Source organism: Strix uralensis, chromosome 2 (assembly GCF_047716275.1).
Source record: "Strix uralensis isolate ZFMK-TIS-50842 chromosome 2, bStrUra1, whole genome shotgun sequence".
Taxonomy (NCBI): Eukaryota; Metazoa; Chordata; class Aves; order Strigiformes; family Strigidae; genus Strix; species Strix uralensis.
This window is the reverse complement of record NC_133973.1, coordinates 33,441,472-33,466,785: the sequence shown is the minus strand read 5'-3', so window position 1 is coordinate 33,466,785 and position 25,314 is coordinate 33,441,472. Positions and strand designations below refer to the sequence as shown.

General features: G+C 39.5%; 2 protein-coding genes across 14 annotated transcripts in view; both read left to right on the top strand.

Moving 5' to 3' along the window:
• The window catches only part of PAXBP1 (PAX3 and PAX7 binding protein 1), a 28,562-nt gene extending 12,736 nt beyond the window's left edge, over positions 1 to 15,826 (top strand). For both annotated transcript variants that reach the window (XM_074858216.1, XM_074858215.1), the window contains exons 8-18: positions 577 to 700; positions 3,014 to 3,113; positions 3,569 to 3,684; positions 6,012 to 6,211; positions 8,168 to 8,312; positions 8,470 to 8,591; positions 9,953 to 10,029; positions 10,290 to 10,356; positions 11,928 to 12,074; positions 12,513 to 12,667; positions 14,349 to 15,826. In XM_074858216.1, coding sequence (XP_074714317.1) covers positions 577 to 700; positions 3,014 to 3,113; positions 3,569 to 3,684; positions 6,012 to 6,211; positions 8,168 to 8,312; positions 8,470 to 8,591; positions 9,953 to 10,029; positions 10,290 to 10,356; positions 11,928 to 12,074; positions 12,513 to 12,667; positions 14,349 to 14,466 — 1,371 coding nt within the window. In that variant the 3' untranslated portion in view covers positions 14,467 to 15,826. The remainder of the gene's footprint in view (positions 1 to 576; positions 701 to 3,013; positions 3,114 to 3,568; positions 3,685 to 6,011; positions 6,212 to 8,167; positions 8,313 to 8,469; positions 8,592 to 9,952; positions 10,030 to 10,289; positions 10,357 to 11,927; positions 12,075 to 12,512; positions 12,668 to 14,348) is intronic.
• Positions 15,827 to 23,953: 8,127 nt separating this feature from the next.
• The window catches only part of SYNJ1 (synaptojanin 1), a 68,656-nt gene continuing 67,295 nt past the window's right edge, over positions 23,954 to 25,314 (top strand). For 5 of the 12 annotated variants that reach the window (XM_074858198.1, XM_074858206.1, XM_074858205.1 and 2 more), the window contains exon 1: positions 24,290 to 24,615. In XM_074858198.1, coding sequence (XP_074714299.1) covers positions 24,587 to 24,615 — 29 coding nt within the window. In that variant the 5' untranslated portion in view covers positions 24,290 to 24,586. Of the gene's footprint in view, positions 24,093 to 24,288; positions 24,616 to 25,314 lie in introns of those variants that run through there. The other 7 variants (XM_074858201.1, XM_074858197.1, XM_074858209.1 and 4 more) reach the window with 5 other exon arrangements.

Below are 25,314 nucleotides of genomic sequence, written 5' to 3'. Positions count from 1 at the left end.
TGATCTTGATTACCTGTTTGCATAACATGCTTATGCAGTGTTTTATTGCATTTTAGTAATAATATTTTAGCATATGCTAATAAATAGCAAAATAATACCCGCTGGCTTCAGGAGGTTAGATTCATGCTTTGTTTTTTCACTGTATACAGTCAGGTTATTTTCTCATTGAAGTGTAGAATACTACTACATTCTTGTTTAAAGATAAGAGAGGAAACAATAAGGTCTGAGAATTGTAAGCAATGTAACACAATGTGTAGTGCACTTGGTAGAGAAAACGAGTACTTGAAATAACATTTCACACTCTCCAAAATGGTTGTCTTACTGTGTAGACTCCTTCAGTCAACAGAAGTTACTTTCAGAATGCTGTTGCCACGGTTGAAAGCTGTCAACGTTGTTAAATGCATGCATTTTCTTCACATTGAAATATTTACTGGTCCAAATGATACAAATGGGTAAAAGGAAAGAGTTTGTGCTGCTAGAAGTACAGTGACAGCATTATGCTTCGGAATAGTATGGTACCCCAGAAACTAAGCACCTGAGGAATTTGATATTACGTAGTGTGTTGTATTTTTACAGGTGCCTCTGATTAACGAACTTGAATCCGCAATGCACCAGCTGTACAAACAGCGAGCTTCCCGCCTTGTCCAAAGACGACAAGATGATATTAAAGATGAATCTTCGGAGTTTTCAAGCCATTCAAGTCAGTCCATCTTGAAGGTTTTTATTATTCATTAAACAACCTTGTTTACTTAGTATGGCTTAATTTAAATGTAAATATTTAAAGTATGACTGTCTTAAAGTTTATCCTTACTCTTGAGATAGGTAGAAGCAAGTTTAGATAAAAGTTCTCTAATCTGTTCTGTTTTAAACTCAAAGCCACTCTAACTCTGACTTCATCTTTCCTTTCTGTTGCTCTTAACTGTATTTTCTCTTTCCTAGCACTGAAAATGTATGCATAGTGTCAGTGGTAGTAGTGGTAGCAGTGACTCCCAATTTTGCTCTTATGTCAGGACACTGGTTTTTTATTTTTAACCTCCTTGAACCTATACATTTCCTGTAACATGTACAGTTAACTCTAGCCCAGTGCCTCGTGGCTTTGTACAGAGCTGACTTCTGTCTAATACTCTATTTTGTACGCAGCATAAGTATTTCATTTCACACGTAACTGGTAGAGCTAAAGGACTGGAAGAGACTGGTGCCATTGTTAAAAATCAAACTAATACAAAGTGACCCTATATGAAATACAGCTTAAAATTAGCCAGTTAAAATATCTGCTTACTGTGAGTGTGTGGATGGGGGATTCGCATAGAGGAGTTTTCTTGTGGTGATTACTCTTCAGTATGTAAAACTCTACAAAAGTATAAATGTTAACTTGGATGGAAATATACGTTCCCCAATGGAGATTTTATTCAGCATGTTAAATGATGGGTAAAATACCATATTAATAGTAGTTGTCTTTCTGCTTTGGAGAGCTTCTCATTTTTAAAAATGGCTTTCTTGTCTGTCCTATTGCTGACCTAAAATCCTGTAATAAAAGACATTTCCCATTCTGTCACAGTGTGTCCAGAGATGAAATTTTGTTAATACCATTAGATAGAATTTGCTGAGGGTGATAAAGCATTAGGGCATAAACATTGGTCATCCCTTTATGGAGTGGTTAGCATACGTATTCCCTTTAGAACTTTATTTGGAGCCCCAGGCATTACATGTAGGCCTCACAGTTTTACCATGAAAATGCTGTTGTGAGAACTAGAAACCTAATGTACTAGAAACATATTTCCTAAAGAAGCTTAGAATGGATTACTTTAGACTGGAATTTAATGGTGGGGTGGGAATAGTTGTCATTGTCAAGGCTGGGTTTTAAAGAGAGATCTTATTTGGTATCTGGGAGTCTTGAGAATGAATTTTAACTGTGTCTAGAAATAGTTCAGTTCTGTTCCTCAAGTTATCACAGAAACTAGGAATTGATGCCAGCCTTCGATTTGATGTGTGTTGCGGACACAGACGATCTGCTTTTCTTCATACAGTGTCAGAACACTAAAGGGCTGGAAGTGAATTTGAGTTTATCTGCCAACTTTTGCTTTACTTCTGTGTAAAGACAAGTAGCTCAGCTTTGAATAACATTTTAAAAAATTGGACAAATGATGGCTTGATCTGTATGTTAAGGCCCTTAGTAGTTCTGCTGTAGAATTGGAGTACTGACATAGAGCATCATTAATATTTTTAATGATGGATTTGTAAATAGATTTAGTTAAAACATGTACATTTATTCCTGAAATTTGGGTAAGCATTTTAAATTATGATGTTTATATTATAGTGGGTGGACTTGAGCACTGGCTAGCATTCAATCCACTTTTAAAAATTTGCCTGAAAAGGATGAACTGGAAGCACTCTTGGGTCTGCCTGCTGGTTGCTGATCAGCTTCACTGGTTAGCTGTGTTGTTTTCTATAATCAGGAACATCTATAATGAATCACAGCTTAAAAAGAGGAGGGAAGACAATTTATTCTCCTGTAGATTTTGATGTGTTTTAAACTTTAGGCAATCTGAAGCATATAAACTGAGAAAACACTATGACTAGAACTCTGAATTATCATATATTCCTGCTCCAGTCACTCTTCTCTTCCTTTCTTTTTGTTCATTTTCTTTTCAAAAGATAGATGGTGAATGTGTTTATGTAAGGAGCACTTTTTGTCTTGGAACAGTGAATTTCAACAATTCCTATTAAAACAGTTGACTTTTATTTAGTCGGGCACTGTTGTGAGAGGGACAAGAGTGAAGTACAGTGAAAACTATTTGACATTTAAGTGGAGATTTTTCCAGCTTCACTACTTCCTCTTTTAACCTCTACACTTGCAAATTCAGGCTTTTGGGTGCATCTTTTTGAAAACTTCAACTTTCTACTTCAAATTACACTTAGTTTAAAGTAGGTAAAAGGCTCTTATGAAACTGCCTACAACACATTTATATAATCATAGATAAGCATTTTAATTTTCGTCAATGTAATTTTACAGATAAAGCACTGATGGCCCCAAATCTTGAATCTTTTGGACGAGACAGAGTGATCTATCAAGAACAAGTAAAGCGTCGGACTGCAGAAAGAGAGGCTAGAAGGTAGAGTACTGAGATTTCTTGTCCATTAGGGGTCTTTGCCTCCTTTCAGAATGCAGTTGTCCTGTGTGACACACTAAGATAAGTAGCACTGTTTCCTTCTTTCCTGCAAAGGGAAGAAAACACTTAAGCTGATATGCTGGGCAGGGGTATTCCTATATATCCCAGCTTATCATGCAAGTGTACAAAACCAAGCACCATTACGTGATACAGATTTAACATCACTAAAAGAAAGCATAGTAAACCCATTCCATATCTATATGGCCTCTACTGGTTTCTCTTCCTTGCATTGTTTGAGTCAGCAACATAGTGGAATGTTTGAGGTGCTGACATAGTGAATGCTTTTTTTTCAACCTGGATTTCCTACATTAAAAGTTATGACAATCTTAGGCAGGTCTGTTTACTGTATACAGGGGGGGAAAAAGTAATAGTTGGTTTATATTGCTGATCCTTTTCAGAGCTCGTCGTAGACAAGGAAGAGAGCAAACTGGTAAGATGGCAGATCACCTTGAAGGCCTTTCCAGTGATGATGAGGAAACTTCAACAGATGTTACAAACTTCAACATGGAGCGAGGTTAGAAAAGCTACTGAAGCTTTATGTAACAAAATACAGAAAATTTGGCAGGAAAAAAAAAGATCCAAATTCTGCCCTGTCCTTATATTTCATCATATTTTAGAGAAGGTTTAGGAACTGTTCCTTGCTGGATCATCAGTGTGACCAAAACAGTCTCTTTCACCAACCTGTTTTACCACTTGCAGCTAACTAAATACCCCATCCTTAATGAGATTTCTTTTTATTTGATTCAAACATGCTTTTGCTGGCAAGCAGTAAGCTTTTGTACCTTCAGTGGATACTAAGTTTTCCTTCTAATTTCTAACATGGTTTATAATTTTTCAAATATCTGTTTGTTTTACACATGAAATTCTGGAAACCTCAGTGCTTAGAAGCCTTTTTTTGCTTGATAGGAAGTATTTTCTAGAGTTTTGCGTAACCATCTGGAAATGTAATGACAGAAGTTTTGCAGACTTGTTACAGCCTGGCAACTTTGCAGATGACAGAAAACAATGTTGAATGCAAACATTGCAGAAAGATCTTGTGGTACTGACTTGATTTGGAATTCATCTGCAGTTTTATGATGGTTTGCTCAAAGTAACCATCATTATGCAATTATGCATAAACCTAATTATGCAATAAATGGGGTTGTAAGTTAAGCTAATGCCTCTGAAACACTGCGAGAACTGCAAGGAACCTGAGATTTGGGAAGTATGGATAGTTTGATGGAACAGTCATCTTTTACAGCAGCAGTTAAAAGGAAAACAATTCTGGTGGTTACTGTGAAACCAGTAGTGAAGAAAGTAGAACATCACTGTAGTAATCCTGTTACCTTCTCATTCTGAACCTGAGAACAATTATCATTCTCTCTGATTAAAGAGAATTTAATCAGATTAGAAGAAATATGGAGAAGGGGAGCAGCAAGGATCACATCTATAGAATTGTTTATGTTGTATCTTGACGAGGGATTAAACAGTTCTGGACTCTTAAGCTAGGAGAACGATGTTGACTTTTCACAGTATGAGAGTTAGCAGTCCTGCAATGAAGTGATAAGATAGGTTTAAAGTAAACAAGTCGCTTCCCACAGAGTGTGTAATAAAAATGCCTAAGTCATTGCTGTAGGTGGTTGTGGAGACCCAAAATATGAACGGATTAAAAAAGCAATTGGATGAACTGCCTAGCAGTTGGATCCTTCAGAAGTGCAGTTTCCACACCTTTAGTTGCTGGCTGATTTACCAAAACTGTGGATTCAGGGAGAGCTTTTTGACAAGCAAAGCGACTGTTTAGGGTGGTTAGGTGCTATAATTAACTTTGCTAAGTTAAATGATCTAGATTAAAAATTCAGTGTAGCTGAATTGCTCTTTGTAACTTGGCACTTTTATGTGTACAAAAGCCTTTTGTAGGAGTTTCATCAGTTTCTGAGTAAACATAGTATTTCTAAAGCTTTTTTTAATCATTCATAGCTCTCATGTTAGTCCAGAATCAGCAGTGAGCTATATGGAACAGAGGGATGCACTTTGGACCTGCTAACTTTGTTTGTAGCATCCCTTCTTGATCCCAGTGTGAGAAGTGTGTTTACATGACATAATCTCATGTTCCCTCAGCCCTGTCTCTGCCTGCTTGTGTGCACTAGTTATGTTAGTTATGTACAGGTTACTACTGTAATTGAACATTTAAAACTGTGGCTGCAGCAAAAATGACTGAATAAGATGAAACTAACCCTGGGAAGTAAAAAAGATGAAGGGAAAATAGTATGCAGAGAAAAAGTTTTGGATTGCATAGCATACTGGTACTGTAAATACAAAAAAATCTGAGGAAGGTGCTAAGGGATTGTAATGGTTGCCAGTGCTAACAGCTGTGTTATGCTCGGCAGTTCAGCGTGGTGTTTGCCAGGACCTGCTCTGTCTGAAGTGCCGATTTGGTTGGCTTATCTGAGATGCCCTCTGGTACTTGCACTTGGATGAGCAAAGTTGTAGAATAATTTGGATTGGAAGGGATCTGGAGAAGAGCTGTTTCAAACTTCCATGCAGAGCAAGGCCAGCGTTGAAGTTAGATCACACTGAATACAGCCCAATACATCACCAGTCCAATGTCTGGGGACTGAAAATCATTGTATGAAATGATTAAAGCAAGACCTGTGATAAAACAGTATATCGGAGAGTACTCATGTGCTTATGTTTTTATCACTTTGTATATTTGAGGCAGAAGTAACAGAACTTTTAAAGGTGATGGGTTTTTTTTGTTTTGTTTATAGGAGTTATCTTATGTCAGTAAGCATCAAAGTCCATCCTGAAAGGTATTAGAGGGAATAGGTGATTAATTTATTACTAATTTTTCTCCCTCACCAGATCGCATACTGAAAGAATCCAGCAAAGTTTTCGAAGATGTTTTGGAAAGCTTTTATTCAATTGATTGTATTAAGTCACAGTTTGAAGCTTGGCGATCAAAGTACTTTGCTTCTTATAAGGATGCTTATATTGGCCTCTGTTTACCAAAGCTGTTTAACCCCTTAATCAGACTTCAGCTGCTTATCTGGACTCCTTTGGAGGTAAGGTCCTCTTCAAGCAACTTCTATGTAAGCTTCTATGTAGTGGTTCTAAAATTGCACTTTTGATGGGTGCTTCTCATAAATGCGTGTCCTAGGCATGAAATTTAAAATGGGCACCTCTCTCACGGTGAAGGGCTTCTGGGGAGTTTCTGGACTGTTGTTCCCTGTGTTCCCAGCAGGCCAGAGTTCAATTTGGTACATGCCAGTTCCTTCTCAGTGAGTGGTGTAGTCCAAAAAGCCAAACAGCTTCTTAAATAATACATTTAGGTTTTAAAATACTTAAGAGAAAATTGTGATTCTAGAGATGTTGTTTCCTCAGAAGTGGAACTAAGAGGCCTGTTTTTATCTTGACTGACAACCTATGTCTCTTTTTCTTTCTCTCACCTACACCTTCATACCCTGTAGAACTCTGACTGGCAGTTTCCAAGTCTTCCTCATAGTACTCATTGCCCAGTTATTAGGTAGGGAACATGGGAAAAGCAGGACAGCATTGTTGCTTTGGTTGTATCCCTGTATATGTGTGCTGACATGAGTAGCCATCAGGACAAACAGTTCGGGTAGCTTTTGACTCCCACCCTGTTCTTCCTATCGGTGAAAGCTGTTGTAAGGTATTTCTGTTGCAGTCAGGTGCTTATTTTCACAGTACTGGTAGGAACTTACTTTTTTCTGCCATGTTGGCTTTTACTGGGAAATGGGAGTGGGTCAAGGCACAGAGTACAATTGCGTAAGGTTGGGGGGTGGGGAGTGTTTTTTAGGAAACTAGGCTAATAAGGCAGATTGTCTTCTTCCCTTTCAAAACTTAGCTCATCTACAGCACCGTCTGCAGATGTGTCAGCATTATCTCACAAATGACTGAATCTCTCCTTTTTTCAGAAGTCCTTTTTCTTAACTACTAAGAGAATATTTGTAGAAGGGGATCTTTTGTTGTCTCTGCTCTGATTGCAGTGAAAGGGGAGCATGAGTCTTCCTCAGAGAGCACTTTGTATTTAATTTGAATAAATGAGGGAAAAATCTATGAAAGGTGTCCTTGTTAAATTTAAAACTGTTTTTGTACATTCTCCCTTCCCCCATGTTATTTCTATGTGAGTTCCCAGGCTGGCAAAACAAAGCTCAAGTTAATTGGAGAATTCCCAAATACAATCATTTTCACTTTGTGTTATTGGTCCTGTTAAGTATTTTAAGTTAAAAAAAAATCACAAGGTATTCATAAAAAGAGGTTTTTAATCCAGAAAGCACAGTTTTATAATGAAGCACAAATGAACTGTACTTCTCACTTTTAGCCTAATCTGTGGGATTTTATTTGGCTCAGGTGTAATTAGAGGTTAAAATCTGCAGGGCAACAGCTGCCAAAAAACCCAGTTTTACTTCCACCATTTCCACTTTCATTAGATCTAATGATTGTGTGGTTGTAGAGTCAATTGGTTTGTTTTGGCTGATTTATGGAAAAGTGACCTTGCTCCCCATCCTCTCTCAGGTTTGGGTTGGGTTGTCCATATACTCTAACCTGACCTATGATGACACCTTTAGTAGTGTCCAGACCAAAGAGGCAGAACATTTTCTTCACTTTTCAGAAATCAGGCTTACCTATGTTTTTGAAGGAAGTAGTATCACTGTTTCAGAAGTAGGAGAGCCAAAGCAGGTGCAGTAATTTGCCCATCCTTGTGCCAGATTAAGGGACTCTTTGGTCTTGAGACACTATTTTTTGTTTTGTTTTGTTTATTTACAGTGCACATGAGTACCTGACACCTAGACAAAAAGGACTAGGTTTTTGAGTTGTTATGCTCAATTGCTGCTTACCCTGCCTGCTTAGTATACTTGGTAGACTGTTTTAAAGTAGTTTTGTTCTGGCTTGTGAGTGTATCATACTTGCATATATAATTCTTTTTTTTTTTCTTCTTTAATGTGTTGACTTCAAATCTGTGTTTAGGAATCTAATCTCAATTCTTTTTTTATTAGGGCAAGTGTCGAGATTTTGAGACTATGTTGTGGTTTGAATCATTGCTGTTTTATGGCTGTGAAGAACAGGAACAAGTGAAAGATGATGCTGATATTTCACTATTGCCTACCATTGTAGAGAGAGTTGTCCTTCCTAAATTAACAGGTATGGTCTTAGAAAGAAAATGGGGGAAAAGGGGTGTGTGTGGAGGCTGATGCTTGTTTGTGCTTTCAGATTTCACTGTTTTGTAAATTATTGCCTGACTGTTTAGTACCTGTGTTTGAGTATTTGCAAAGTGGAGTAATTCTTCAATCTCTTACAGTGATTTCTGAAAATATATGGGATCCTTTTTCTACCACACAGACATCTAGAATGGTAGCAATTGTACAGAAACTAGTAGATGGATATCCTTCAGTGGTGAATGCAGAAAACAAAAATACACAAGTAAGTTGTTTTTTCTTAAATATCTTGCATAAGTTAAGGAACTTGAATGTATTTTTAATACACTGTTGGTGTGGTTTAAACCTGGCCAGCAGTCAAACACCATGCAGCCACTCGCTCACCCTTCCCCTGCCCTGGGGGATGGGGAGAGAATTGGACGGGTAAAGGTAAGGAGGTTCATAGGTTGAGATAAAAGCAATTTAATAATTGAAATAAAATAAAATTAAAATAATTATGATATTAATAATGATTATGATGATAATAATAGAATATACAAATGTGTGATGCATGATGCAATTGCTCACCACCTGTAGACCATTGCCCTGCCCGTTCCCAGCTAGCAATCCAGGAGGAGAGAAAATCCCAAAATTGCAATCTCGGAAGAGAGCTAGCTTCCCCACCAGCCTTCATCTATATACCAAGTGTGATGTATGATATGGAATATTCCATTGGCCAGTTTGGGCCCGTTGCTCTGGCTGTGGTTTCTCCCAGCTTCTTGCGTACCTGCACACTAGCAGGACATGGGAAGTTGAAAACTCCTTGATTTCTTAGCAACAGCTAAAAACATCACTGTATTATCAACATTCTTCTTGTGTCAAATCCCATACTGAATCCAGAACAGAGCACTATTCTAGCTACTAAGAAAAAAGCAGCTCTGTCCCAACTGAAACCAGGACAAGTATGTTGGAGAACAGAGCATGCTTAGTGGGGAACAAGATAGAATTTTGCAGTTATTTGATGCTCTGCAGCCTAGTTATGGAAAGTCCAGTACAGTGATAAATTAGGAGGAGGACCTCGGTAAAGTGTCCCCAAAATAGATACTAAAGAGATACCAAATGTACTGACTTGTTGGTCTGCAGTTTTGCTTTAAGGATCAGCTACAAATAGTCAGGCTTTTTTTTTTTTTTTTTTTTTTAGATCTTTGTAACCTTTTCAAATGTGTTGCCTTGAAATTTGATTTATGAATACAAGAACTGATGTCATGAGTTCAGGTGCTGTAGCTAATGCAATATATGTATTGCCTTTAGTATAATAGGAGATAGGCAAAAGTGCATGTGTATGGGGAAGTTAGCAGAAGATTAAAAACTATAAAAGCCCTGACTTCACAGAAGCTAACTGTGTAGCCAAGTTTAACCATAAAGTAATTCTATTGCCTTCAGTTTTTATTGAAAGCATCAAATTTCAGCTCTGTTAATTATTATAGGCTTCTCTAAGACTTTATTTATATGTGTGATTAAGTATGTGTGCCTTTTACTGTTAGGTTATGGTCACAAATGTTTTTTATGGCTTTGAAAATCAATTTCTGATTGGTTAACTACTAAGCAGTGCTTTGGACACGTTAAAAAAAAAATTATCTGTTTCAGATGCTTTTAAAGGCATTGTTGCTAAGAATGAGGAGAACACTAGATGATGATGTATTCATGCCCTTATATCCAAAAAAGTAAGTTTGCTTTTAACTATATTGTTTGACCTTTATTAGCAAGTCAGTGTTTTCTGTCTGTAGTTAACAGGGGTTTTTTCCCAGTATGGTTCACTGGCTGGATACAGGAGATCTTTTGTTATCATGCTGTGAGGATTAGCAAAGACAAGCAGGGTAGAAGGGAATATTTATAGAAATGAACTGTGTGGGAAGGAGGAAGCCAGCAAACTCCAGACAGAGATGGTCTTGGTTGCTCATTAAAGAAATCTCTTACTTTCCAGCATCTTAGAAAACAAGAACTCTGGCCCCTATTTGTTTTTCCAACGTCAGTTTTGGTCCTCTGTTAAGGTAAGTCAGTAAATACATCTGGTAAATCTTTGGTCTAGACAGTGTAGCAATAAAATCCTCTTCAAATTTGTGGAAAATGGTAAACGGAAATTGCTTTAACTTTACTCGAAAGAACTCTAAATTAGTATTCTTAGTCTTTGATAATGCACTGTGCCCTCTTCAAAAGATTGCCAAGTGAAAGCACCATCATTTTAACTTGTATGTTGTGGGTTTACTTAGCATACTCAACCCATTTTTTTTATGTCATTGTGCTTGTCAGAATAAAATATGCTGCTTTTAATTTCATTTATGTGGGAATGAGAGAGATTTTTTTTTTTATATATATATAGTGTGAGAATCTTCATGAAAATAACTTGGCCCCTTTTGAAAAGCTCACTGCTATTTGTAAAGTATAAGAGCATTTGTAATCTTAGTTTAACTGAAATGATAGAGTGTGAAAGAAAAAGTCTGTGTGTGGAATGTGCGATACAAAGTTTGCAAAGGTCTGTAAGAAGCTATGACTGTTGTAGTTTTCCAGTAAAAGGCTGTGAAGAAAATTAACTCTCAACTAAACAGGAAAGTAGAGTATGAGACCAATGTTGATTAAACTACTGATCTCCATGATCATGCAAACAGAACTCTTATCTGGAATTTTCTATTTAATTTGCAGCAGTGAGGGAGACTGTATTCTGAGTAGGTTTGCAGTCGCTTCATTTAAAATACTTGGCACTGAATTCTTTCACTCAAATAAAAGTCAACTTCTTAAATGCTGTCTAGAGCAAAAAAAGCACAAAGCTCATTTATTAAAATGCTGTTAAAAGTGAAACAGATCTCTTATTTAGGGCTTGTGTCTCTTTTAAGAATGAAATTGCCTGTTTCTGGCAACATCTATCAGAGCCTGGGCAGTTTAGAAGTATGCACGCTGTTACCAGTTTTATTTTAGGGAAGCATTAAAAATACAGCTCTCTTGCGCTAGCAAGTCAGTTATAGCATCACAGATGAGCAGAAATAGAAGCTGGAAGGCAAGTGCTCGTTTACTGTTTCCTGATGGTCTGCCTCAACAGTAAACTGCTGGCTGCATTCATTTGTACAAGGCTGGCAGCAGTTCCCCACAGGCCATACGCCAGCGGGGAATAACAGCTGTACAGTTGGCTTAGCCAGCACTCCCCCGTGACACTGCCTGTGTCTCTTGTGTCACCAGGCCTTGGAAATAAGGGTATGCTGGCAGCGTAGTTGGGGATTTCATTGACAAGGGGGCTGTGAATTTGCCCCCATATGGCATATGCTAGGCCTCACTTGGCTTGACATTGACATCAGATTTTGAGACAAGATGGCTTAAAACTTTTATTCTTTTTTTCTGATTTCTTGTGCAGACCATGAGCAAAGTTGAGGTGGTGATGGTTGTTATATGAGAATCTGTAACACTCTAGGCTGGCACTTTATGGATTCTGAGTTTTGAAGCTTACAAAAGGCATATTTCCATTGCTTACCTTGGCCATGCTGTTGCATTTGAAGAAGCTCGATAGTGTTTGATCGACTTCCTGGTTTCACTGCATTTTCAAATACTTACTTTCCCTGTGTTGTATTTTCAGTTATTAGGAAACTTTCTTCAGTGGTATGGAATCCTTTCAAACAAAACCCTCCAGGAACTGTCAATAGATGGTCTGCTAAATAGATATATTCTTATGGCTTTTCAAAACTCTGAGTGTGGAGAGGACAGCATTAAGAAAGCTCAAAGTGTAAGTAAAATCAAACAGTGTTTAAAATCACTTGCAATTCACAATTATCAACTGAAGGAGGAGTGTAGTTAAAACTTGGTTACCTATGAAATCTTGGCTTTGATATCTCAAAGTTGTAATGTCAGTGAAAAATAGATTTTTTTTTTATTTTATTTTTTTTTTTCCTTGTAAATACACAAACTAAAGAAGGAACCTTCTCTGGCTCATACCTCTAGATAGGTTAGGTATAGTGTCTGTTTCAGTGGTTTACTTCTTGAATTTGGGATTTATTTTTTGTTTGGTGGGTTTCTCATTGTTTCACTCAGTTGGGCCTTGTCTCTGCAATCTTACCTGGCAGACTTCACAAATCATGTTAGATAGTTAAACACAATGTAACAAATTAAAAAAGCTTTCTTTTTCCTGTTATGTTAATTATGTTCCTGTTATGTTAATTCCTAGGTAATTGCTTGCTTTCCTAAACAGTGGTTTGCTAATCTAAAAGGAGACAAGACTATTCCTCAGCTAGAAAACTTCTGTAGATACCTTGTTCATCTGGCTGATACAATTTATAGAAACAGCATTGGCTGCTCTGATGTAGAGAAAAGAAATGCGAGGTAACTTGTTTTGAGTTAATGCAGTTGCAATTTTTGTGCTTTGTGTTATTTTGCTGATGCTTGCAAACATGGGTAAGTATCTCCATACTGCTGCATGTCTTTTGAAACTTCTTTGAATTCAAACTTTAAACATGTTATGTTATGGTAGATGGGGAGATTTTTAAGGTGTCTGAAAACAGCAACTGCTGGAAATCTTTAAACATTCATAATATATTTTGCACTACTGCTTAGTGTCACTGAATCTGGCAAATTTTGTAGCTACTGGTTTTGGACTGTTCCACCTTCTGAGCCTGTTGCCAATTCCTGCATAATGATTTCTAAATTTCAAACTGTGCTGTTGTATAAAGTTCTGACTTCATTTACACAACCAACTAGATGAACCTGTTTTCCCCTAGATTGAAGAGTCATTTTACTTGTATCTGGCGACCAGCATAATTAAAAGTTCAAATTAGATGCATAAAAGTTACTGCTGGCCAAGTAACCTGAAATGCTATGGGTGTATTGTTTTAATCAATGGTAAACTTAAAAACCAAATTGTTGCACTGATATGCAGGAATATAACAAGACTGGAAGATTCTTTATTCCTGTGCTGTTGCATGAGGAGGAGAGGTTTCAAGGTCAATAGGTCTGTTGTTTCAGCAAACCTGAAACTTTGAAAGACGAACCCCCTTACTACCTACATTAGTCATTCTTGATAGTTGAACTGGCTTGAGCCATTGTTGAGTTACTCTTCAATTATTGAGGCTCTCCAGGGGATTAGATCCTTCTCCCTTTTTGATCTTATGCATAGCACTGAAACATAGACACACACATTTCCCTTAAACTGTAGCAGAAAAATCTTGGTTAAGAGGTTAGGTTTTTTTTTTTCTGGTATCAATTTTTTTTCCAGTTACCATGTTGGTTATGAAACACTTCTCTGTCTTTAAAGTCACTTTTGGAAATAGTAGAAATAGCATAAAAGCTACTTCTTATAACTGAAGAATGTCATGTATTTTCATATAAAACCTAGTACAGTTGTTTGAAACAAAAATGCATTAATTTTTGCCAAGAGGGAAGTGTATCTTCACCTATGTCTGTTGGTGCTAGTTTTCCAAATGTTGGATGCTTTTTCACAGATCAGCTGGGTTTGTTTTTAAGATTAATTTTGAACTTCTAGTATTTTTTGAGAGACTGGTCTAAATTTCACATCCATTTTCCTAGCAAGATACCAAAAGTGTTCTTGACAGTCAAAGAAGTACAGTCCTCCTAGCAGTTTATTCACTCTAAGCTTCCTAGATTGACCTGAATTGTAATGCAGTTCACTGGTGGCAAGCTTCCTACCTTTTTAAGGCATGCATTAAAATGTACTTGCTGCCTTGATATTTTTTTTTTTTTTGGCTTAAACATTAGTTACCAAGAGAGCTGTGACTCATTGCACAGTACCATAAGTAATCCAAGACACCTCTTGAGATTATACTGCATCTAGTATTAAAGCACATTGTGTGATTAATTCCTACTCCCAAAATAAATTTTTCAACTTCAGTTCAAAGCTGATAACCAACTTACTTTATCAGACTAAGCAAGTGGAGGAGATGTGAAGTTATCTGAAACAGATTTCCTGTATGGATTCATAATGTTGAAATATTAATACTTGTACATGATTGTTCCATTCCTGTATTGAATTCTCCTTCCTCTCTTTTAGGGAGCACATAAAGCAGATCATAAAGCTTCTAGCAAGTATCCGAGCACTGGATCATGCTGTGACAGTTGCAAATGATCACAATGTAAAAGAGTTAAAGATTTTAATAGAAGGAAAATAGACTTTTCCGACAACTCATTTTGAGCTTTAAAACCATTCCTGATGTGTAATTTATGTACATATGTAAAGTTTCTTAAACTGTAAAGTATTGGTCTTTGTTTTAATACAAAGTGCATTCTTATATACAGCATCCTTAAAAAAAAAAAAAAAATTGACTTTGAAAACAAAAATGGAATCCCAAGATTGTCATCTTTTCAGAAATCAGATTTTCCTTAAAGTTTCTCAGTCTTGTTTACAAAAATACTTTGTACCCATGATTAGTAGTCATCTACTCCTGTTAATTGTTCCATGGTTAACTGGAATGTGTATAATATATTATGTGTAATACAGTGTATGCATATATTTATACCACCATGTTGCTTTCACACTGGATATAGAGATCTTGTACTGTTGGAATAAGCTTTTCATTTGCTAAAAAACTACTTATTTTGACAATAAAATGATCATATTATTGGTCAAAAGGGCTGGCAAAACATTCAAATATGTGAAAATCATTTAAGCTAAAGAGTAAAGACACTTTCAGATGGGACCTGACCTTTAAAAAGCAGCATTTGGAATATGGAACTCTCAAGACTGTTCTTAGAAACAAAACAGAAAGGAAGACCCAAATCAATGCTTAATTTCTTTTTTTTTTTTTTTAATGCAGACATACCGTGAGAACTTGTGATTACTGCACAAGTATACATGACAGCATTTCCAAAGCCCCAAACACCTCTCATTTTGTGGGAGTAATAGTTTACCCATGAACTCTGGAGCCTTGTTCCTTGTGCAAGTTGGTTAAATTCACTGTTTGGTTTTGGAGTTTGGGGGTTTTTTTTGTAACTTCATCCATGGAACCTGTTTCTTCTGATTGGTATGGCTAAAGAGGTCAAGCAAAATGAAGGTGAAGAAAATTGTATATGCTATGATGTGAAGTATTTATGTTGTAGTAAATATTCAAATGTTACACTTCCCACTAAATACCATCTAAGAATAGTCTTGCTAAAAAAGCATTTAATTTAAATGTAAATTCAAAAGAAAACACTTTAAAAATCTGGTGATTTACATTGGAACACTAGTGACTTGATCTTGGGGTCCAAGGCACGGAAGAGCTGTAATAGCCTTGGGTTAAGAGCTATTTCCAGGTGTGCCCTACTTTTTTGGGGAACTGTAGCAATAAATTGGCATACTGAGTAACATAGAAATCATTGTATTTTATGCTCATGTCATGTGCTATAAATGAGTATATTTAAAATGTACTATTTGTAACATGCACATTTCATTTGGACACTGAACAATTGTTTTTCTGAACTATTGAGATTGGAGTATGTTCAGAAATACCTGCTTTTAAAAATTGTTTCAATAAACTCATCTATCAAGGAGTTGTTGCAGTGCAACTTGGTAAACTTCATTCCTTTAGGAAGACGGTAAAGGAAATGATACACATGCTGGTTTACTATTTCAGTGTGTCAGAAAAAATTGTCCTTAGAAGGTGGACTTTTGGAGTGAACAAGAATGTCTTTACTTTGAAAAAGCAATAGGATAAACACTGATATTTGTATAACTACATAAAGAGAAATTGAGATATTTCAAAAGATTATCATGCTGGTGGTTGCATGATTTAATGGTAACAGATTTGACCTTTTCTGTGCTTAAAATTTTACTTATTTTAGTATTTTGTTAGACTGAGGAGGATACAAATAATCCATGCTACCAATGTTTCTAAAAGAGTATTTCTACTCAAGTGACAATCATCAGAGAGAATCAAAAGTTTTAGCGTGGTTAAGGGAGGAAGGAGAGAGAGGGTAATCAAAAATATGCAAAATGAGATTTATTTATTTTTTTCTACAAGGAGGAACAATACTGTATAGTGACTTTTCTGCATGTTAATGGATGCCTGCCTTCTAGTCAGTCACAGGATCTCCAGGGGTGAGGATGCACAGTTCAGGCAGTTTGGCTACTCTTTCTAGTCTAGCTGCTCCAGTATAAAGCTCAGTGAAGGTTAACTTCCTGGCTTTAGGATAAAGTCTAACGCAGGCTTTTATGGTACAACAAAACTACTGCTGGTATTAAGAATAGCTGCTACCCTTACACCTGTGGTTATGGGGTGGGGGTGGGGGGGGAGACAGGTATGTTCTGTGAACAATAAAATAAGATCAAGCAGTTCTAAGACCTGTACTGCTAAATTAGGTTGTCTAACTGGGTAGTTAGTGTTACTGTTTGCAAATGAATGTAAACAGTATTACTGCAGGGGTGAAAATGTACTTTATTTCGTTTAGACAATTCCTTCAACTGAAATTACTGAAAAAGTTGCAAAAATTTAGAAGCCTGACATCTCTGAATATATTAACATGTGTGCATCGTGTACTGTCAAATCCATTGAGGATCACAGAGTAACAACCTCAAATGCCAAAGCTTTTCACTGTTTTTTCTACACCCAGAATTTTGACTGCCATCTAATACTGAAGCTGCAAGGTGGCAGATTCAAAGATTTCAACACTGGAAAATAAGGAAAGTACTTGATTGGGAGGTGTCAGAGTTTGCTATTTTCAGTTACAAAATTTTTCAAACACTGGGGGTAGTAGTGCAGGAAAAGGGTTGGAGTTAACTGTTCTGTTTTGGTGCCAGGTGCCTCTGTTGAAAGAGGGGGCCCGTTCACAAAAGGTAGTCAACAGTAATCTGCCTACTCTGAGAGCCCTCTTCAGCCTTGCTCTGCTGTCCACCCCGTCGCCCTGTGGTGGTGGTGTGCTGGGCTGGGCTAATAAACAGTAACTGGATTTGTTTTGGAAATCATGTTTATTCACACTCTCTACTGCCTCTCTGGGGAGAATACTTGTAATGAGTCATCCCCTCACTCTCTTCTGGCTGTAGTTAGTTCAGGGAGGAGAAAAGCCATACATTCAAACCATTGGCTACCATTTCAAACTTTGCTTTTCTTCTAATAGTATATATATAGATATAAATACAAAGCTTAAATGCAGGTTTGTAACTGCAGTTTCAGTAGGTGTGCACAGTACTAATGAAGTTTCAGACTAGTAGAGCAGCAAAGCTCAACCCTTATTAAAAATACAGGCATTTTGCTCTAATTCAGATTGTGAGTAGGACTGAAAGGGAGGGAATGAAGAGTATCTTCCTTGTAACCTCATTATAAATTATAGCTACAGAGAATCTTTTTTCAAGCAGCCTGTAGTCATTTTCCTAATTAACTGCTGCAGAAGACCAGCTATTCATATTACACTTAGCCCGTCCTCCCTCTACTACAATGACACCACGTGGCTCTGGTGTCTAAGCCTGTGCACACTGGAGGACTTTCTCCTTCCTATCCCCTTACAATGTCATATTTGGAGAACAGTAACATGAAGAAACTTGCAACAAAGTATACTTATGGGTAATAACTAATGTAACCTCATTTGGGCAGCGTGGTGCCTTTCTCATGTATAAATGGTTAGAATTGTATAGATGTTTAAAGACTTTACGTAAATAACCTTATGTAATTTTATGTATAAACAAAAGAACCACTTGCACTTCTGCCACTTCACCTGTGTCTCATTTATTGATACAAATCAAATGCTAGTAGCAAAGTGGTCATACTTTATATAACGATCTTTAAACAATGTTACACAACTGCTGCTTTGTTGAGGTATAATCCCAGGACAACTGCTTTATTATTCTCCCACGGTTTACCATGTATATCTCACTGTTCACTATCAAAATTAACAAATAATTATAACATGTTAAAAGACTGATGTCCTAGATGATGATGACATCCCATGTGAGAAGGTACTAACACTTTCAGTGACATGACAATCTTATTTCTGCTCAGAACTCTACAGGGACTCTTGAGAAAGTCTAATAACCTCTTTAGTAGTTAACATTGTTTAGGAAAAGGAAAGATGTAGAACATGTAAGAAAAAAATGCATGTAAAATTGTCAGTCATTGGCATTTTTATGAACAGGATAATATATTGCATAATTATTAGTTATTTAATTATAATTAGCTAATTATACAGTTATGTATGACTACAGTTAGTACAGAATTACCTTCACCCTAAAGGTCACAAAGGGGAAACCTTGTCCTTTACTATGAAGGAAAGCAACAATGATTTCTGAAATGTGAAATGGAGAAGTTTGAGGGAAAGTTGTGCAGATAAAGGGAGCCACATGATTCCTCTTTCTCCTCCTTTCAGATACATCTCATTTTCTGCAAATGTTTGCTAATTGATGGTTCTGCTTTCAGTTCTCCCTAAGTTACTCTGCAAAAAAGGCATTTTTTTTAAGAAAGAATCCTGAATACTGGGGGCGAGGGGATATGCACCAGCAGTTTTGATGTAGTGTACAGCTTTGGTAGAATGACTTGGTGGGGTTTGTTTTGACAGGCTGAACTGTCCTCTTATGCATGGTGGTGCTTAAAAGCAGATTCCCATCATCTTAGGTTTAGTAGTTGCCCAGTGAAAATTAAATGTCCTGTGATCAGTGCTCTAAAAGGAAATAGCAGTATCTGTGATCTGACCATTAGGCTTTACCTGTGGAGTCACAAGTGAACCATTCCTGCAAGAGTTAGTAATGAATGGCATGTACAGAAAAGAGAACTTTGAGAAGGCTTCAAAAATGATTGCTGCAAGGAGGGAGGATGGTTGTGGTTTCTTGAGAAGCTTGCATGCAACCCACAGGATGGATCAGAGTTGAGAGGTTTTGCCCTGCATGTGGTACTCCAAACATAAAACTGTGGTAGCCTTACAATCGTTAGTTGAATTAGTCTGTATGCACCATGAAATAATGTAGCCAAGAGTACCTAATTTCCATAACTAAAACTCTTGCCCTAAATATGCAGAAATAAATTAATGGGGATAAAATAATTGCATAGAGACAAACTTAATAATACAAGGGCCTGCAATTTAAGGCTCTGCTCCAAACAGTGGGTTAAGCATATGGTTTTGTTCAAATATGTGAACTGTCCTATTGACTCCACTTTCATGCTTTATGAGCATAGTTAAATGTTTTCATAGAGCAGAGACCTGAGTGAAGCACAGATGTATCTCCAAGATTTGGTGTAGTATTTTTCTTACATGCTTAAGCCCAAATTTTCATGGCCTAGATTTCATACAAGTTCTTGAGTATTGTCTTAAGACTTCAATGATACCTATCTAACAGTAAACATCCCACATTAAGTGGGATCTAGGTTGCATAACTATGGGTCTCACACACCCGGGGGACATGTGGCTTAAAATCATTGTACTGCACTTAAATTACATATTACCATTTCACCCAAAATCTCCAATCAGGATAAGACACTCGTTGAACTAAAGATACTAAAATTATAATGTACACACATGGTTACTACCTCAAGGATCTAGCAGTTCAGAGAACTGGCATCTGCAAACAAGTGGTGGATAGAGCAAACTCTAAAGATTTAAGCGGTAGGAGTTTGCTGAAGTAAGGCCTATGATAAGTGCTAGGAAGGATATACAAACCAAATATAATTTCAAAACTTTCATTTATTTGCTGTTGATGTGCCAATTTAGTGATGTACAGCACCACAGATGTCCCTGAGAAAATAGTGGTTTGAACATTTAGTGGAATGTATAAAATAGTCGGTGGCATCGCTGCCAGTGGTGCACGTGTCAGAGCCTGGCAGCCCTGGGTGGCTGCTGCTGCCAAGGGGAGAGGTGGGGGGTGTGAAGCTGCTGATACTGCTAAGGCTGAGGCTCACTCTCTTCCCGTTTTTTCCCACTGCTGTTTTTTGCACTCCTCCTCCCAATTTTGCAGAGGGATTTGCAGGCCCAGAAACCTTCCTTTCCCCTTTTCAGGCACCCTAATTCTGCCTTTACATCTGTCTTCTCTGTGACAGATGCAGCATGGCCCTGGGCCTCCTCACCTTTTTGATACCAAAGGTAAATGTTGCCTATGTTGCTGAGGAGCCTTGGGACAACTCTGCTTTCAGACAGGAAAGAAGTTTTAAATAGGCTCTGCTCTGAAGCCCAGTGAAGTCGTGGTGGGTTGACCTTGGACTGCAGTCAGATGCCCACCCAGATGCTCTCTCACTCCCCTCCTCAACAGGGCATGGTGAGAAAATAGGATGAAAAAGCTCATAGGTTAAGATAAACATGGGGAGATCACTTCACAATTACCATCATGGTAAACGGACTTGGCTCAGTGAATTAATTTAATTTATTGCCAATTAAAATAGATGTGGATACCAAGAAACAAAGACAATTAACACAACACCTCCCCCCCCCCCCCCCCCCCCTTATCCCAGGCTCTTCACTTCTTCATTCCTGACTCCTCTACCTCCTCCCTGCTCCCTGAGCCCCAGGTACTGAGGTATGTCTCAACTTTTCTATATATTTAAGGCTGGTGAGATTCTGAAATTCAGTTGACAAGTGGAGAAAAAGTTACCAAAACCTGTTATTACTCAAAATTGAAGAACAAATTAAACTTTTATGTAATATGCTTTGCTATATTATGTAGTATATTACATTGTCGATTAGTTAGAATCAAATATTCATTCTCATTTTCCTTTAACTTATAAGCAGCAGTATTTTCTGAAGTTAATAATAGCTTTATCAAAGCTCCCACTATTGGGTAGCAATACATTTCTTTACATTCTCAGCTGATGTAAACTGATACTGATGGATAAAAAGCTGGACATGACCCGGCAATGTGCGCTTGCAGACCAGAAAGCCAACTGTATCTGGGGCCGCATAACAAGAAGTGTGAACAGCAGGTCAAGGGAGGTGATTCTCCCCCTCTGCTCCCTCTGTGAGACCCCACCTGGAGTGCTGCATCCAGCTCTGGGGCCCCAGTACAAGACAGATGTGGACCTGTTAAAGTGGATCTAGAGGAGGAACTCAAGAATGGGGGCCCCCCATTTGGGAAGGCTGGAACACCTCTCCTGTGAGGACAGGCTGAGACAGTTTGGGTTGTTCAGCCTGGAGAAGAGAAGGCTCTGGGGAAATCTTATAGCTGCCTTTCAGTATATAAAAGGTGCTTATAAGAAAGATGGAGAGAGACTTTTTACCCAGGCTTGTAGTGACAGGAAAAGGGGCAACAGCTTTAAACTGAAAGAGGGTAGGTTTAGATTGGGCATAAGGAAAGTGTTCTGGGAACTCTCCCTGGCAGTGTTCAAGGCCAGGTTGGACGGGGCTTCGAGCAACTTGATCAAGAGGAAGGTGTCCCTGCCCATGGCAGGGGGGTTGGACCAGATGATCTCTGAAGGTCCCTTTCAACCCAAACTATTCTGTGATTTGATGATTCTATGATTATATTTTCAACTGATGCACTCCTCTGATGTTTTGAAAAGTCATTAAGCAAATAATGGAGTAGCCCATTTTCAACTGCATAATAATGATTAGCTATCAGAAAAAAAATTATATTACCCTGAGGCAAAATATATGTGTTCATAAGAAAACCACCACACATGCCATCTGAATCTGGTTTATCTGCTGAAAAACATGTGAATAAACTTGATACATTGACTGTTTTATGATACAGGTATCATTTTAGCCTTGGGTGTAGCTTGTAAAACCATCTTTAAATTGCTATACCTGTTAGTGATCTTTATGCATGGATAAAGCCAGTACACACTTACTTTTCTTCCACAGCAGCCACATTGTCATTCTTTTATTTTTACATTCTCAACAGTAAAAAGGTTTCATGTGCTTCCTTTTGATGCTATGCTAGAGATAGTTTGATAACATGTGAGAGTCTACCATGAGCGAGTGAGAAATAGCATAAACTGTAATAAGCTGTTAGCAATTACGCATTCTAGTAATTACAAACCCCATTAAACCTATCTTTAAATAGTCTTTTAAAATATCATACTTTTATTTATCTATAGAACATTTTCACTGGGGTCATCATAATGTGTGTAGGAAGCTGGCCAGCTAAAAATACATGAAGATTACTTACGCTGTATTTTACATCACAAATATTTGCTCTGTGTTCTCTCCCACCAGTGTACGCCACTGAACTGGTACTTAGCCTATGGTATGTATGTGGGATAAGTCCATATTTAATATCAAAAGATTATGTGTACAAGCTACTATTTTGTTAGAATAGACTAGAGCTATTCAGGGAATATATATCAAACATAACTTTCTGTGTTTCAATATAAAGTTTATAAGAAACATAAAAGGTATTTCTGTTTTGAATTTTTACCCTTCTGTCCTGGATTTTGTTGGGACAGAGTTAATTTTCTTCCTAGTAGCTGGTACAGTGCTGTGTTTTGGATTTAGTGTGAGAATAATGTTGGTAACACACTGATGTTTTGGTTGTTGCTAAGTAGCACTTACCCTAAGTTAAGGATTTTTCAATTTCCCATGCTCTGCCAGCAGGTGCACAAGAAGCTGGGAGGGAGCATGGCCAGGAGAGCTGACCTGAACCAGCCAAAGGGATATTCCATACCATAGGATGTCATGCTCAGTATATAAACTGGGGGAGTTGGCTGGGAGGGGCTGATCACTGCTCGGGCATCGGTCAGCGGGTGGTGAGCAACTGCACTGTGCATCATTTGTCTTTTCTTGCATTTTATTTCTCTCTCTCTTTTTCAGTTTTTCAGATTTTGTTTTTTCTACTTCAGCTCTCCACTCAAACTGCCATCCTGGCCCCAGCGTTATCTGAAGCACAGCAAAGCCCACTTCTCTTCATTTTAGCAGGTAGCTCTCAAACCTGCCTTCTGTAGGCTCCTCAGCAGCTTGCAACCTATCACCAACCCAGCACAGTAAAGCTCCCGTGAGGCGGTACTCCTCCTCCACCTACAGCCTGCTCAGGCTGAATGGAAATTTCCAAAGAGATGCTTACGGTCTGTCCCTAAAACTTTGGAAGCCTGTCAGGGAGAGGCAGGCTTCAGCGGCGCTTCAGTGCTCCCACCCAGGCGGAGGCACTCGGTGAGGCCTGTGCCGACAGCTTCCATGCCCATCGCACATTTTGCGCAGCGAGGTTTTCCAGTTTGCGCTGCCAGTCACAAGCCTGTCCCTAAGATTTTTCTCCCTGCTGTAATAAATACATAACCCGGGCTGGGGCTGACTGTTTTAAGACAGCCTCACCGTGCATCCACAGCACATTTTTCAACTCTGAAGCCTGCGATCTGGCGCTGCCACGAGACGCCGCGAAGGGAGAACTTCTTCGAAGGGCGCTCTTCTTACTTTTCCCCCAGCGCCCGGGTTTCCCAGGCCGAAGTCCATCCTGACGGCTGCGCTCTGCTTCGACCTGCCCCTGACAGGGCCCACACGAGAGACGCGGCTCCGGGGAACCCGGCCCTGGCAAAGCCTCCCCCGGCCCGGCGCCGCTGCTCCCGCGGGCCCACACCTGCGCCGCCGCAGCGCGTCCCGCCGTCAGCTGCCCTTTCCCGCCTCCTCCCTCTCCCTCTCCTCCTCTCCCCTTCCCTCTCTCTCCCTCCCTCCCCGCCATTCCTCTCCCTGTCTCTGTCTCTCCCCCTGTCCCCCTCCCTCTCCCTCTCCCTGCCCCCTCCTCCCCCCGTGCCGTCCCCCCCCGACTTCCGGCGGCGCGAGGCGCACTGCGGAAGGGACGGCGGGGCCGGGGCGGAAGGGAGGTCCCGCCGGCTCCCGCGGCAGGGAGCGGAGCGGAGCGGGCGGCCGCTGGTGGCAGGTGGCGCGGCCGGTGAGGGCGGCGCTGGTACCGCTGTGGCTGGTGGGGCTGGGGACGGGGGCGGGCGGCGGCGGCGGCGCCGGGGGAGGGGGTCGCGTCGCTCGGCGCCTGTCAGTGCGCGGCGGAGCCGGCCCGGCTGTCGCCGTCGCGGGGCTCGGGCCGCGGGGGCGCCGCTGGCGCCAGACAAGATGGAGGCGCTGTCAGCGTCGTGGGGACCGGCGGCGGCGCCGGGCGGTGGCGGGTGGTAGCGGGGCGGAGATCTGCCGGCCCGGTGCCGGCTCCGGGGCTGCCCTTCGGCCGGGCGGCGGGGAACGCGCGGCTGTTCGGTGGCCCCTTTCCTCCTGCCCGGCAAGGGAGAAGGGTCTCGGGTGAGGGTCCGGGCCGGCGCCGCCGCCGCCGCTCCCCGGCGGGGCTGCGCTGGAGGGTGGGGGCCGGCGTGTTCCCTACCGGCGGCCTAACGTCCGTGTCCGCCCTGGAGGGTACGGGCTCGGAGGTGAAGGGAAGGGAGCGGGCGGAAAACCCTGCTCCCGGCTTCCATGAAGAATCCCCCCTCGCTGTGTGTTTTGTGAGCTTAAGCCCTTAAAATGTGGCTACTCTCATGTTTGTTTATAGTTTCTTATTGTTTGAGTTGCTTCGTGGTTTTAAAGGAAGATCTCACCTCTCTGGCTTACAGGCAGTCTCACTAGGACAATGCTGCAATGTTTCAGTCGTCAGCCGCTGCAGGGGAGGGTTTATATCCAAACAAAAACCTGTTTTCATTTAAAAAAGAAAACCAAAATAGGTTAACATTTTGTATGATCTTTTAAAACGTCTTAACAGCTTTAGTGTTTAAAATATACTGTCCTTTCGTACAAGGTCAGAGTCAGTATAATAGATCTTAAAACTGAAGTCTGCCCAGGCTTCTGGTCCTCTGCATTTGGCATTAGTTTATGATTAAGATAGTTGCCACTCTTACATATTTGTGGTGGCTAGAGAACCTTATTTTCATTCTTTTTTTTTTCTATGAAGAAATGCTATTTGTGAAATAAATTCTTGTTGTCTCTGAGAAGTTTTTAAGTAAATCCTTTATTTTGAAAGATGCTTCTCTGGGTAATTGTGTTTTTGAAACATTGTTATGTGGTCTTGAGATAGTCCCTATATTTGTTTTGAAACATGAAGTAAAATAAGTCTCATGAGGTAGAAAGAGGGAGCAGGTCTTTATTTGTTGTTAGTTTTTGTTAAACATGTAAACTCCCTAGGAAAGGATGCAAGTCAGACCTGCTTT